Below are 14,857 nucleotides of genomic sequence, written 5' to 3' on the forward strand. Positions count from 1 at the left end.
CTAATTTTTAGGTTTTGTTGAGTACCTGGGGTTGAGGGCTCTTCTTGAGCAAGTGCAAACCTGGTGGTGCCAGGTCCCTCCTTTTCTCCCCCCTCCCACTGGCTCCGTTTAAAAAAAAAAAAAAATTTGGACGTCCTTTAAGGGCGTTTATTTCAACGTTTATTGCAGCTGCTCCCTGGGACACCAGTTCGTTACAGCTCGGAGCGAGAAGCAGGTAATTTTTACCTTTTTATAGCGGGCAGGGGGTTCCCCGTTCGGTCTCCACGTGGCTTATGGCGTCGGAGGGTGAGGGTGCGAAGATTCGCTCCCCGGACCGCGTGTGTGCGTCTAGCGGGGATGCGGGGGTTTCAAAGCCTGAATCGCCTTTGTTGAGCATCAGTTTGGAGTCCGGTCAGTGTCCCGGTTCTTTCTCCGGTGCGGCGGTTTTTCCCGTCATAAGCGCCCATCCCCCGCTGCTCGCCCACTCCATGTTGGCCGGCCACTCTGCTCGGATGGCTTCTTCTCGGGCCGCCCTCGAGTTGGGAGACGTTAATACTATGGTCGCCCTTGATTCGGGCGACGGTAAGAAAGCGGGCAAAGTTAAGCGCCGTTCTTCCCGCGCGGCTCCTTCTCGGAGTTTCGCGCCGGACGCCATTTTGGATGCACAGCACGTTTCGCCCCCCGATCTTGCGAGCGCCGGTTGAGGGTGCGTCTAGGGCCGTGGCCCAAGCTGCAGAAGTGCACAGTTCGGGGGGATTCTCCCCTGAGTTCATTTTGCTGCTGCATCAGGCTTTTCTTATGCAAAACGCTGCCCCTGCCCCCCTGTCTGATAAAGGGGTTGAGGCCTCCGGAAGCAAACGCTCTCGGGTGGATTTCCAGGCCCTAGAGGACTCTGTCTCCTCTGATGTAGATGAGGACAGCATATCTGAGTTCTCCCAACGGTCCTTTGGGGATTCCTTGGAGGAGACGGATTCCCGCTCGGATGGAGCGGATGACCCCTCTGCAGCGTGGATCTTTCGCTCAGAGGATTTGCCCAACCTGTTAGTGCAGGCCATGAGCATTTTGAAGATTTCCTCTCCGGAGGACGTCTCTCCCTCAGCCTCTGTTGGCTCCGCCATTATGCTGGGGACGAAGCGCCCGCCTAGAACTTTCCACGTGCATGAGGCCATGTGCACCTTGATTTCGGCTCAATGGGATGTCCCAGAAGCGAGCCTCAAAGTGGCTAGGGCTATGTCCCGCCTCTATCCTCTGCCTGAAGGTGAACGGGAGGCCTTTCTTTGGCCTACCGTGGATTCTTTAATCACTGCGGTGACTAAGAAAACGGCGTTGCCGGTGGAAGGTGGCACGGCCCTAAAGGACGCCCAAGACAGAAGATTGGAGGCGGCCTTAAGGTCGTCCTTCGAGGCGGCTGCTTTAAGTTTGCAGGCCTCAGTCTGCGGCTCCTATGTGGCCAGGGCGTGCCTGACGATTGTGCAGCGGGCTTCCCCCTCGGATCCTTCCTTGAGGGCTGATTGGCCGGCCCTGGAATCGGGCTTGGCTTATTTGGCAGACTTACTGTATGATGTCTTGAGAGCCTCAGCTAAAGGTATGGCTCAGACAGTCTCTGCGCGGCGTTGGCTTTGGCTGAAGCATTGGTCTGCTGACCACGCCTCTAAGTCTCGCCTGACTAAGGTGCCTTTTAAAGGCAAGCTGCTCTTTGGGGTCGAGCTGGACAAAATTGTGACCGATCTCAGCACGTCTAAGGGCAAGAGGTTACCAGAGCTCAGGGCTCGGGCCAGTGGTGCTCGCCCCGGTTCCTCCAAAGGACGGTTTCAGGAAGCCCGTCGGTATCGCCCGGGCAAGTCGGGCTCCTCTGCTCCCTCTTCCTTCAAGAGGAACTTCTCCCCCAAGCAGCATTCCTTTCGCAGAGACCGCCTTCCCGGAGGTGTGTCCTCCGGTCCTCCCCCAGGGTCTCATACCCAATGACGGGGCCCTGGTCCATGGCCCAGTGCAGATTGGAGGACGCCTGTTCTCGTTTCTGGGCGAGTGGACCAGGGTAACTTCAGACGCTTGGGTGCTGGAAGTCATCAGAGACGGCTACAAGCTAGAGTTCTGCCGACCCTTAAAGACGGGTTTGTGCACTCTCCCTGCAAGTCTCCGGTCAAAGCTGTGGCAGTGCAGTAGACTTTGGACAATCTGATCCGCCTGGGTGCGGTCGTTCCGGTGCCAGAAGATCAGCTTGGCAAGGGACGTTACTCCATTTACTTTGTGGTACCAAAGAAAGGAGGTTCTGTACGGCCTATCCTCGACCTCAAAGGGGTCAATCGGGCCTTGAAAGTTTGGCACTTCCGAATGGAGACTCTCCGCTCTGTTATAGCGGCAGTGAAGGCAGGGGAGTTCCTGGCATCCTTGGACATCAATGAAGCTTACGCGCATATTCCCATCTGGCCTCCTCATCAACGCTTTCTGCGTTTTGCAGTGCTGGGCCGACACTTCCAGTTCAGAGCCCTCCCGTTCGGGTTGGCTACTGCTCCGCGGACCTTCTCCAAAGTAATGGTGGTCATCGCGGCCTTCCTACGAAAGGAAGGAGTACAAGTCCATCCTTATCTGGACGACTGGTTGATCTGAGCCCCCTCTTATGCAGAGTGCGGCAGAGCTGTAGACCGGGTGATTGCTCTTTTGAGCTCCCTGGGGTGGATCATCAACTGGGAGAAAAGCCAGCTGCGCCCGACTCAGTCCCTGGAATATCTGGGAATTCGTTTCGACACCCAAGTGGGCAGAGTGTTCCTGCCGGACAATCGGATTGTCAAGCTTCAGGCTCAGGTGGACCAGTTCCTAGTAGCCTCTCCTCTTCGGGCTTGGGACTATGTGCAGCTGTTGGGCTCTATGACGGCCACGATGGAAGTAGTGCCCTGGGCCAGGGCTCATATGAGACCACTACAACTCTCTCTGCTGCAGCGCTGGACTCCAGTGTCGGGGGATTACGCTGTGCGCCTTCCCTTGGACCTAGCTGTCTGCAGGGATGCCTCTTTTGACCCTGGAGTGGGTTGTCATCACGACGGACGCCTGACGGGCTGGGGAGCCCACTGCTTGGGAAGGACAGCGCAGGGGCTCTGGTCTCCTGCAGAGGCAAAGTGGTCTATCAACCTCCTGGAACTCAGAGCCATTCGGTTGGCGCTTTTGGAGTTTCTCCCGGTACTGGCGTTGAAGCCAGTAGGGGTCCTGTCGGACAATGCCACGGCTGTGGCCTATGTCAATCGCCAGGGAGGTACTAAGAGCGCCCCTCTAGCCAAGGAGGCCATGAATCTATGCCAGTGGGCGGAAGCGAACCTGGAACAGCTGTCGGCGGCCCACATTGCCGGAGTCATGAATGTCAAGGCGGACTTTCTCAGTCGCCATACCTTGGATCCCGGAGAGTGGCAGCTATCGGCTCAGGCATTCTTGGACATCACGAAGCGCTGGGGCTAGCCGAGCCTAGATCTGATGGCGTCAGCGGCCAATTGCCAAGTGCCGCGCTTTTTCAGCAGAGGACGGGACCCTCGATCTCTGGGAGTAGATGCTCTTCTCCAACAGTGGCCGACACAGGAGCTTCTCTGTGTTCTCGCCCTGGCCCATGTTGGGCAGGGTGCTAGACCGGGTGGCAAAGCATCCGGGCCGGGTAATCCTGGTAGGTCCGGACTGGCCCAGACTTCCCTGGTATGTGGACTTGATCAGGCTCTCAGTGGACGGCCCTCCGCGGCTGCCAGCGGAGCAGGGCCTGTTGCATCAGGGTCCCGTGGTGATGGAGGATCCCTCCCCCTTTGGTCTTACGGCCTGGCTATTGAGCGGCAGCGTCTGAGGAAGAAGGGCTTCTCAGACAAGGTCATCGCCACTATGCTGAGAGCGAGGAAGCGCTCTACTTCTACTGCTTACGCCAGGGTTTGGCGTACCTTTGCATCGTGGTGTGAGGCAGGCTTCCTTTCTCCCTTCACTGCTCCAATTTCTTCAGTGTTGGCGTTCCTGCAAGAAGGTCTGGAGAAAGGCCTGTCGCTCAGTTCCCTTAAAGTCCAGGTAGCGGCTCTGGCTTGCTTCATCTGTTTGTCCTGTTTGCAGGTCCTTGTAAGGGTCTGCAGGCTGCTAAGCCTACAGTGGCAAGATGGGTCAAGGAAGCCATTGCAGTGGCTTATGTGGCCTATCCGGCTGAAGGCTCACTCCACTAGAGCTCAGGCGGCCTCGATGGCGGAGGCCGGGTCCGTCTCCTTGGAAGAGATTTGCAAGGCGGCAACTTGGGCATCGGCTCATATCTTCTCCAGGCATTACCGCTTGACTGTGGCTGCTCGGGCCAAGGCCCGGTTTGGAGCTTCAGTGTTGCGGTCAGGGATTTATATGTCCCGCCCTGGGTGAGTACTGCTTCGGTACATCCCACCAGTCTATGGACTGATCAGCATGATGATATGGAAGGTAAAATTATGTATCCTACCTGATAATTTTCTTTCCATTAATCATAGCTGATCAATCCATAGCCCCTCCCAGATATCTGTACTGTTTTTATTCTGGTTGCATTTCAGGTTCAACTTTAGTCTTCAGTTCCTGTTCAGGAGGACTTCGTGTTCAAGTTTTTTCAATTAGATTCTTCAGGAGTTGAGACGATTTTGTGTTACAGTGAGCTGCTGCATTCCTCTCCGCTCTGTTTTACGGGGCTGGATTGAGACCTAAATTCTGCCGGCGCTCCCTCCCGCTTCGTGCGGCTGTAGGGCAGCTTTGTACCCCTCCCGCTTCGGCGGTGTTCGGGTCAGTCAGCTCCTCCCGCGGTTGCAGGATAAGCCAGATCCCCCCCGCATCGGCGGGGTGGTGTCCCTCCCCCGCTCCGCGGGGATGAGCTGGACTGATTCCCCTCCCCCACTTGTGTGGGGATGAGCTGGGTTAATTCCCCTCCCCCGTTTCGGCGGTGGTGAGCTGGGCAGAGTGTCCCTTTGTGGGTGTAATTCTCTGAGTGCTGAGTCCTGCGGATGGAGCTTTGATATCGACATACTGAGGAGTTTCCAGCAGCATATGACCACATATAAGGAGGCAAAAGGATTGCTCTCTATCTCCACCTGCTGGTAGATGGACACAACCCACCAGTCTATGGATTGATCAGGTATGATACATAATTTTACCTTTTGCCTCTGCTTTCCTCACAGCGTTAAAAAATAAATAAATGAAGTTGCGTCACGCTTTAGCGCAGCGATCTTGGAAAAGAGGTTTTTTTCTTGAGATTCTTCTGCAGGACCGGAGCTGTGATACTCGGTCTAGTGAGGTAAGAGTGTTTTCTGACTCCTCCGGGGTGGGCCTGCGATCGGGACGTTTTTGGCGCGAACCACCATTTTTGAATTTTACCGCCGTTTTCGGCAATGGCTGCGGAGACTGTAAAGCGCTGTTCTAAATGTGGCAAGCGCAAATCAGCAGCGGGGCTCTGTAATTCGTGCTGTACAGATGGTAGAGCCGGCCCGAGCATGGCGAGCGTCGATCTTTCGCGCTCTGAGCTGGCAGCGGACGCCATTTTGGATTTTCCACATGGCGCGGCCTCCGTTGCGAAGGAGAGCCCTGAATCCGGGGGGGGGGGGGTCCTCTGAGTGAGGCTAATAGAGCTGATACCCTTGGGCAGGATCCGGGCGGTCAGGGAGCGGTTTTCTCCCCTGATTTTGTTTTAATGCTGCATAGGGCATACATGCTTAAAAGACCTCTTTCACAGGGATCTTCGGACCCTCTGCCTGCCCCCCCCGGTGTATCCTGGCCTTTTGGAGTTGGCTTTGCCTGTTTCGTATCCTCCTGATAAACGCAGAAGGTTCTAATTCCCCTTCTGAGTGTGACGCAACCCCCCTGTGGTCGGGCTATGAGGATTCTGAGGGTTCTGGCAGAACGTCTTGGGCTGAGGAGCCAGAGTTGGGTGCAGAATTGCCACAGGAGCTTGATGATCCATCTGCGGTTAGGATTTTCCACCGCGAGGAGCTGCCAGCGCTTATTTCAGATGCCTTACAAGCCCTCTCGATTGAAGATCCTGGGAGTGGCACAGCTTCCTCTGTTAATCCAAGGATGGCTAGAACCAGAAAGCCTGCTCAAGCCTTTCCTTTGCATGACTCCATCCAAGAGCTTATTTTGGCTCAATAGGCTAACCCCGAGGGACCTTTGAAGGTTGCCAGGGCTATGGGGCAATTATATCCTCTGAGTGAGGAACATTTGGCTCGCTTTGCAATGCCTAAAGTGGATGCCCTGGTCACGGCTGTGACAGAGAGCTACCCTCCCTGTTGAAGGAGGTGTTGCCCTGAAGGATATTCAAGACCGCAGGCTTGATTCAGCTCTGAAGCGGTCCTTTGATTTGGCAGGTCTCACTGTTTGGGCGTCTGCATGCAGTTGTTATGCTGCTAGAGCCTGCCTGGCTTGGTTACAGCAGGCAGTGGAACAGCCCGGTGATGGAGCAGAGACCTTATCTGCAATGGCTCCGCGGATGGAGTCGGCCTTGTCCTTTTTGGCTGACGCCCTTTATGATATGGTCAGAGCTTCGGCTAAGCAAATGGCTGTAGCAGTGGCGGCTTGCCGCACTCTTTGGCTACGACATTGGGCGGCGGACATGGCCTCTAAGCAAAGGTTGGTGAAGTTGCCCTTTCAAGGCCTTCTCCTGTTTGGTGAGGAGCTGGAAAACATTGTTAAAGGCCTGGGGGATTCTAAACCTCAGCGCTTGCCCGAACATAGGCCGAAGCCTTCCTCTAAGGGTCAGGCGGTCCGTTCCTCTTACAGACCTCGCTTCCGTGAAGCTAGAAGGTACCGCCCGGGGCGTGCTGCTGGGTTCACTTTGCGTGCCCGCTTTCAGCAGAGAAACTCCTTTCGCTCGGACAAACGTTCTGCAGCTGCCGGTTCAAGGCCTGGAGTTCTGGGGCGACCCTCTCAATGATGGTGCGCCAGCCCTCTCCTCGTTTCCTGTCATCGGAGGAAGACTTTCCCTCTTTTTCGAGGAGTGGGCCAAAATCTCCGCAGATCAGTTGGTCTTGGACCTGATCAGAGACGGATACCGAATAGAATTCGATGCCCCGGTGAGAGACGTGTTTGTGGAGGCCCGATGCGGTTCTGCCGCCGAACGGGCGGCGGTAGAGGAGACTCTGCACAGTCTGTGCCAGATAGGGGCTGTGACCCCGGTGCCTCCCGCCGAACAAGGTCTAGGCCGCTACTCCATTTACTTTGTGGTGCCGCGAAAAGGCGGGTCTTTTCGCCCGATCCTGGACTTAAAAGAGCTAAACAAGTCCTTAAGAGTGTGGCATTTTCACATGGAAACCCTGCGCTCCGTCATTGCGGCGGTACAGCCAGGAGAGTTTCTCACGTCTCTGGACCTGAAAGAAGCTTACTTGCACATACCAATTTGGCCCCCGCACCAGAAGTTTCTGCGGTTTGCGGTGTTGGGACAACATTTCCAGTTTCGGGCCTTGCCTTTTGGTCTCACCACAGCTCCCCGAACCTTCTCCAAGGTAATGGTGGTAGTAGCTGCCTTTCTCAGGCAAGAGGGTATCCGGGTTCACCCGTACCTAGACGACTGGCTCATCAGAGCAGACTCAGAAAAAGAGTCATCTAGCTACAGCCAGAGTGGTTTCAGTCCTTCAATCTCTGGGTTGGGTCGTCAATATGGCCAAAAGTTTCCCTGTCTTCTTCCCCCCCCCCCCCCCCCGGCTTACTCATTTTAGGCAGGCTGAAGCTCCTGAACTGGTCCGCTGATTGTCTTCACCACGGCAGTAGCAGTAAGCAAAAGGCACGCACAGGGACGTCCATAAGTAATGCCACACTGGGAAAAGACCAAGGGTCCATCGAGCCCAGCATCCTGTCCACGACAGCGGCCAATCCAGGCCAAGGGCACCTGGCAAGCTTCCCAAACGTACAAACATTCTATTCATGTTATTCCTGGAATTGTTGATGTTTCCTGAGTCCATTTAGTAGTGGTTTATGGACTTGTCCTTTAGGAAACCGTCTAACCCCTTTTTAAACTCTGCCAAGCTAATCGCCTTCACCACGTTCTCCGGCAACGAATTCCAGAGTTTAATTATGCGTTGGGTGAAGAACAATTTTCTCCGATTTGTTTTAAATTTACTACAATTTACGTCCCTCTCTGTGTGCTGCTGCTCGCTCTGCCGGACCCAGAAAAAGAAAGTTGCATTAACTTCCTATTTCTGGGTCCCATAGAGCTAGCGGCAGCGCACAGAGGGGAATGTCCCTATGCCTGCCTTTTGCTTGCTGCCACATAACAGTGAACTGGTGCAGGAGCTTCAACCAACCTAAAATGAGAGGGAAAAGATGGGGAAGGCAGGAAGAGAGAGCAAAGCTGGATATGGGTGTTTGGGGAGAGACCAGAGCAGCACAGGCTATGGGGAGGGGAAAAGAAAGGGCAGTGCAGGGTATGGAGCAGTGTAGACCATTGGGGGGGGGGGAGAGATGAGGCAATGTAGGATATGGGGGTGAGGAAAGAGCAATGCATAATATGATGGAGATGTGGCAATACATCAGGAATAATGGTTTTGTTTTTGTGATGTAGGAGAGATGGGGTGATACTAAATGGTTGGGGGGTGGAGCCGAGAGACATGGCAATGCTGGATGGTGATGGTGTGTGAGGGAAGAGAGAGGTGATACTGGATGGTGAGGGGAAGAGAAAAGATGGGTCAGTGATAGATGATGGAGAGAGAGGAGCAATGTTAGATGGTTGGGGAAGAGAGAAAGGGGTGATGCAAGATGGCAGGAGAAGAGAGGGACAGATGTTGGAAATGGGAGATGGAAGAGAAAAGGAAAAGGGAGATGATGGACATGAACAAGAGGGTAGGAGAAGGGAAGAGGGGAAATGCACATAGATGGCAGGGAATAGAAGGGAGATGCCACCCATGGATGGAGGGAAAGAGAAGATCTGGAAACTAGATTTGAGAAGGAGGCAGAAAAATGGAAGGAAGTTGGATGTGAAAGATGGATATAGGGCAGGGAGTGAAGAAGAAATAGTGAATGAACAGGGGGGCCCTGGAAACAGAGTTTAGAGCACAGAGAGGAAAGCAGAACCAGAGTCAAGGAGCAAGATTAGAAAAATAAAAACCACCAGACAACAGAAGTAAAAAAAATTTTATTTTCAGTTTAGAAATTGAAATGTCAGATCTGAAAATGTACTTCTGTTGTCTATATTCTGCACTGTACAGGAGGAAATGTGGGGGTGGGGGGGGGGGTAGAGGGACACTTTGTTATTAATTGTGCGATTAATGCTAAGAGATCAGCCCGCAAATTTCTTAATCTACACTTCCCCAGTGGTAAAGGATTAAAATACAAGCTAATACATGCGACAAGCTTGTCTTACATGAGCATGCAGCTGTGGAATGCACTACCAACTGACTTGAAAACAATTAACGATATAACTAACTTTCGTAAATCTCTGAAAACCTATCTCTTCAACAAGGCCTACAACAAGAATCCCATAGCTTAATTATAACACTTCACCAACCCACCCTATTCTGAAAGTCATCTTTCTATAACTATCCGCATAGATCTTTTTCTTATTCTGGATCTGTTTGTAACACCTATTGTATCTGATATCCTGGAATGGCAAAGCCACATGGAGCCTGCAAATAGGTGGGAAAATGTGGGATACAAATGCAAGAAATAAAAATAAATGTTCATCCATATCTTAAATATATAATTTTTTTTTTGATCCTGAACACTTGAAGGCTGCTTTTGGATTCTAAGTTACATCCAGGTTTGGGGGGGGGGGGGGGGGGGCAGCCCAGGTGGCTTTTTTTCCCTTGACTTTCATTTGGAATACTGCTGACTTATTACTTGTAAATGTCACTCCGCAAGTACCCTGGACCCTTGAATGGATTAAGGGCATGTCTCTGCAAATTCATTGTTTTTGCATCGTATACACTCATCCGCATCTATGTACTGTATTTGGGAGCTGCCTCAAAGCTTTTTGTTCTCAGACACATAGGTGTTTGGAGGAACATGGACAGTGGAACAAATCTCTAATTGGTCTATACTTATCAAAATACATATGCTGATGCAGACTTCACTTCACTTCACCCTTCAGTGCATGAAGTCACTAGTCCTGCTTTTGTTTGGGAAATAGCTATTTTGGAGGCATTAAGAACTGCTGCTGATATTGCATCCAGTAACCTTGAAGGGAGTTCGATTTTTCAGGTTAGCTGAGACTGTTTTTTCTAACTTCGATTCCTTTTTGGAATGCGCTCCCCACTAATTTATTTATTGCATTTGTATCCCACATTTTCCCACCTTTTTGCGGGCTCAGTGTGGCTTACAATATATTATGAATAATGGAAATACAATTTGTTACAACTTGGTTATGGATTACATTGTGAAGAGTTATGCGAGACAATCAAAGTATCGTTAAGGAATATAACAATGGAACAAATTACTAATTGCTAATTACTCTTTTCTGAAGAAAATTAAGACTTGTTTTTCTAACTTCATTCCGACTATGGTAAGCTGTAACTGATTTTATGTATTTCTGCACTGTATTTTAGATTTTTACTTTTATCCTTGATGTAAACCACACCGGACCCATTTGGGGAGGGAGCGTTATATAAGTATGTATTGACATTGATATTTAGGGCCCTGTTTACAAAGATGCGCTAACCATGTAGATGCCCATAGGAATATCATGGGCATCTACACGATCAGCGTACACTAGTTTTTAGCACCTGCTAAAAACACTAGCTTGCCTTTGTAAACAGGGCCCTTAATTTCCTATATGATAGTATTTTGCACAGTATTTTAGCAGTATTCCTTCTATTTTTAGGTCTGACTTATTTTTACTTTGAATTTCAAGTCTGAGGACAGTGAAATCACATGCATACAGCACTGTCTCCATCAGTGGATACCCTTACCAAATGCTAGCTACTAAAAGGTTTTTCATTTGTTTATAACAAAATACAGTCCTTTATTTCTTTAACAGTATCTTGCTGTTAAAGGTCTGTTATCCTTTATTTGGTGTTTATTTTATTTCTTCCGTATACTGTGCACCCAGTTGCCTTCCAGCCCTCCGGGCTTCTACCGGGTTGTCCTATTTCTGTGGTGCTCCTTAACGGGCTTAGAAAAGGTTTGATACCGTAAAGAGAAGAAAGGAATGGTTCCTGCCGCATACTGAGCTCTGAATGGATAAATATTTGCCATTCCTAATAGCCACTATACATTTTCACAGAATTTGGCATCCCTTGAAGCAGGTGTTAAAAATAAAGGTATCTTCACAGATGAACAAACTGAGGATTTGAGAGAACATTATTTTCCTTGTTTGTTCCACTTCTATGCCTACAGGAAAAGAGAAACCATATAATTGAGCTGAAATGTTAGCAAATGACTGCTTAAGGTTTCTGGGACCCAAACTCAGACTGCTGAAAATAAATCTTAAAGGCAACACATTGTACATTTTTATGTTTAACACGCACCTAATTTTTGGCCCTTTTAGCCATCAAGGTGAACTGCGTTGGATCATGTGGGGTGTCAAACAAGGTCAATGAAACGTCATGGAGCGTAGAGGAGCAGTACTTCAGCAGCACACTTTCTTTGGCAGACAAAGGTAAGAATAAGAAGCACATACAAAGATGCTGTTGGAGTTCCAAGAGGCTGTACAGCTGACGCAGTAATGTAGTACCTCTGTCAAGATAAGCATACATGGTGGTCTACAACAGGGAATTGGGGCTCAGTTGATCCAAAATGTAGTACAACAAAAAGGTATTGGTGTATAGTAGTCCAACCCTGTGCAACATTTGTCAGACAAGCAGGATGAATTAGCTATTGAACTGCCAGATGTCATCTGATGGTACTGGGTTATGGATAGCATTCTGAAAACTCATTTCCCAAATCTCTGTGGGTGTGAACTTTTGCTCAGCATTTCTCACTAAGCATCTTGATGCATTCGCTTTACCACGGTCACTGCTTTGAGGAAGTTTCCCTTCTGTCACCTTGTATCTGTATTAAGAAAAACAATACAAAACAGAAAAATCACACACGATGCAAACTTTGGTAAGAGTGAGCTGTGAAAAGACTGTAGTAAGGGTTGACAGCATTTGCAGACAGCTTGTCACGTTCAGGACTGATCTAGTGGGATGGTGACCATCATAACTCTCTTGAGCTAGCAGACAACTTTAGGAATAGTCCGGCCAATATTCAGCCGCCAGCTGGTTTTGCTCGCTGCTGATGCTAAAAGTGGATATTCAGTGCCAGGCCTTGTGCTGGCTTTGGCATTGAATTTCCCCTTTAAAAAAAAGTTGGCTAATGCATGACTGGTTAAATTTAATATTCAGATTTAACCATCCATTGGTTAGCACATAAAGATAGGACAGCTATTTATGAAGTTCTATCTGTGCACTAAGTTAAGTCTGAATATTGAGACCTAGCTTGACTCTGCCCCCAGAACTCCCCCGACATAGCTAGCTTTAGGTTCGGTTACTAAAGGGTCGTGTTCAGCAAGGATGGCCAGTTAAGTGCTGCGGAAAATGACTGGATAGCCACAACCAAGTGAGTTAACTCACTTTGAATTTTGACCAGCATGTTCACAGCTATGGCAAGGGGTAGGGGAGGGTACCTCCTAACAGACGTCACTTTTCTCAATAATAATACCCCAAGGAACCCTAATCCATACTGTTAAAATGTCCAGGGGTAAAAAATACAACCCGTTCTGTATTCTCTAGTGGGGGAGAAATATATGCCCTATGAAGCACTGTTATTTTTTAATCTTGGATGAAGAAGTCATCAACAATCTCAGGATTTAGTCTAGCTCACCTGTCTTCCACAGTCCTTCCTGCAATAGAAGATGACTTCTTAGACGATGTGCTGGTAGCAGGAGTGTACAGGATCCCCCATGCAAGTTTTGCTAGTTGTGGCCAGCATGTTTGCTTGTTTTTCCAAAAAATCAAAATATCATTGTCTGCATCACTCAAACATAAATAACAGTCCAGCTCATTATCAGGCTTCAAAGTAGAAAATGACATGGGGACAAAGTTTGTCCCCATCTCTAAGAGCTCTGTCCCCGCCCTGTCCTCGTGGGCTGTCGTTGTACCCATCCCCGTGTTATTCTCTACTCGGGTTCTAAGAAAGCAGAGTGTGTGGCTGTTATGCTGTTGCAGCAACATCTGCTGGCTGACAAGAGTATGCTGTTACTGGGCTCTTAAGGGAGCAGCTAGCTAGGAATTTCACAGCAATGGCTGGGCTAGGGTTTAGAATGTATTTCAGGCTTTTGGAGGGACAGAAGAAACATCACTCATGAATGATTCAGTGTGCTTGTTTAATATCAGTACCCATATTTGACCAGTATATAACTTCTACATATAAACAATTTGGGAAAGAAAAGCAGCTTATCTCAGTTAAATGTAAAAGTGTATTGAAAACTTGAATGGGTTAAAATGCCTGGAGTAAGGAATTTGAAGCTGTGTGGCTATGGCAACATACTGATCCAGGCATAAGGTAGTTTTGATCAGGGATAAACCTGTTTGGTATGAAGACCATTATAAATAGTAGCATGAGTAAACATCAACTACCACCCCATATACCTTCCTGAGGCATACACTCCCCTTCTGCTACAGTAGCTGTCTCCCAATGATGACACCCCTGCTCCCCCTGCCAACTAAATTCTTAATATTGCTCTCCAGCTTTTTATCATCTGCACCTTCCTCCCCCTCCCTCCAGTAACACAGACACATCAGATTGTGCTCCCCCACCCCCAGCGATACTAAGAAAACAGAGAAGGAAATGAAAGCTGTCGCTCAACATGGTCCAGTTGATAAGAGAATATTTTCTTTCTATCTTAGTCTTGAGCATTTTATTTTTCCATTTGATTTTGGTCTCCTGCTTTTCTGTTTTTTCTGCCTTTCCAGGGTCTCCTTTCCTCCCACACCCCAGGTCCAGTGTCTCTCCCCTGACACCACCTCATCTTCTCTCTCTCAGTCTTTGGGTTCCAAATCCCATGTGCTCTCTTTTTGCTGGCCCTGCCAGGACTGGGGAGTACATCTCCATGTCCCTCCAGGGTCCTGAACATCTCCCCTTCCAGAAAACGTGCCTCTGATTCTCGCTGTCAGCAGCCGCAGCCTTTCAAGACATGCTGCTCTTGCCGACGCCTGGGCCTTCCCTCTGCTGAGTCCCGCCTTGCTGGAAGTTAACTCGGAGTATATGAAGCTGCGGAGAGGTAGTCAAAAGCAACAGCAGGAAATCTTTTCAAAGAAAGGTTATTGGATGCCTGGAACGCCCTTCCATAAAAGGTGGCAAGAGCAAAAATTGGTGTTAAAATTTGAAGAAAAGGAGTGGGATATGCAGCAAATTCCTGACACAGGATGTTATCAAAGCATCACACCAACTCTAAACACTTGTGATGACTTCTGCTCTTCGAAGAAGTCTTGGCAAAGTAACCTGCACTATGCAGAAAGTATAAAACCAGCTCCACAAGCATAGGTCAAGTCACCTGCATAGGCATTGAAATAGGGTGGCCCACAGGGGCCAAGGCCCACTAAAACTTTGAGCTTAGCCAAGCCCAGCCTGCCAGGTACTGCAGACTAGACAGCAGTAGCAGGAAAGCACTGGTGTATGTTTCTTCTGCTGCTACTCTCTTGGGTCCTATGAGAACAGGCTCTCACTTTTGAGCTGCTTTGTCCTGCTCCAATCTTCCCAAGGGGGAAGCCCGACATCTGAAGGGAGTGGGATGCAACAGTGCATGAGCACGAGCCTGTTCTAGGCCCTGTGCTGGCACAGAATCCACTTTCTACCTCCTGGAAGGGTAGCAACAGGGGAATAGGGGAGATACTGGATACAGAGAGGGAGGGAAGGAGATGCTGGACTGTTGGAGGTGATAGGGAGGGAAAAGGTCATGATCTTGGTATGGAAACAAAAAATGGCATTAAAATCTGTGGGGAATTTGGGGGTG

The 14,857-nt window shown here is 49.7% G+C and overlaps 1 protein-coding gene across 1 annotated transcript in view; it reads left to right on the forward strand.

Moving 5' to 3' along the window:
* The window catches only part of ARRDC1 (arrestin domain containing 1), a 221,975-nt gene that overhangs the window by 100,159 nt on the left and 106,959 nt on the right, over nt 1-14,857 (forward strand). Inside the window, exon 2 of the mRNA XM_030207082.1 lies at nt 11,411-11,521. Coding sequence (XP_030062942.1) covers nt 11,411-11,521 — 111 coding nt within the window. The remainder of the gene's footprint in view (nt 1-11,410; nt 11,522-14,857) is intronic.

Source organism: Microcaecilia unicolor, chromosome 6 (assembly GCF_901765095.1).
Source record: "Microcaecilia unicolor chromosome 6, aMicUni1.1, whole genome shotgun sequence".
In the NCBI taxonomy this organism is placed as follows: Eukaryota; Metazoa; Chordata; class Amphibia; order Gymnophiona; family Siphonopidae; genus Microcaecilia; species Microcaecilia unicolor.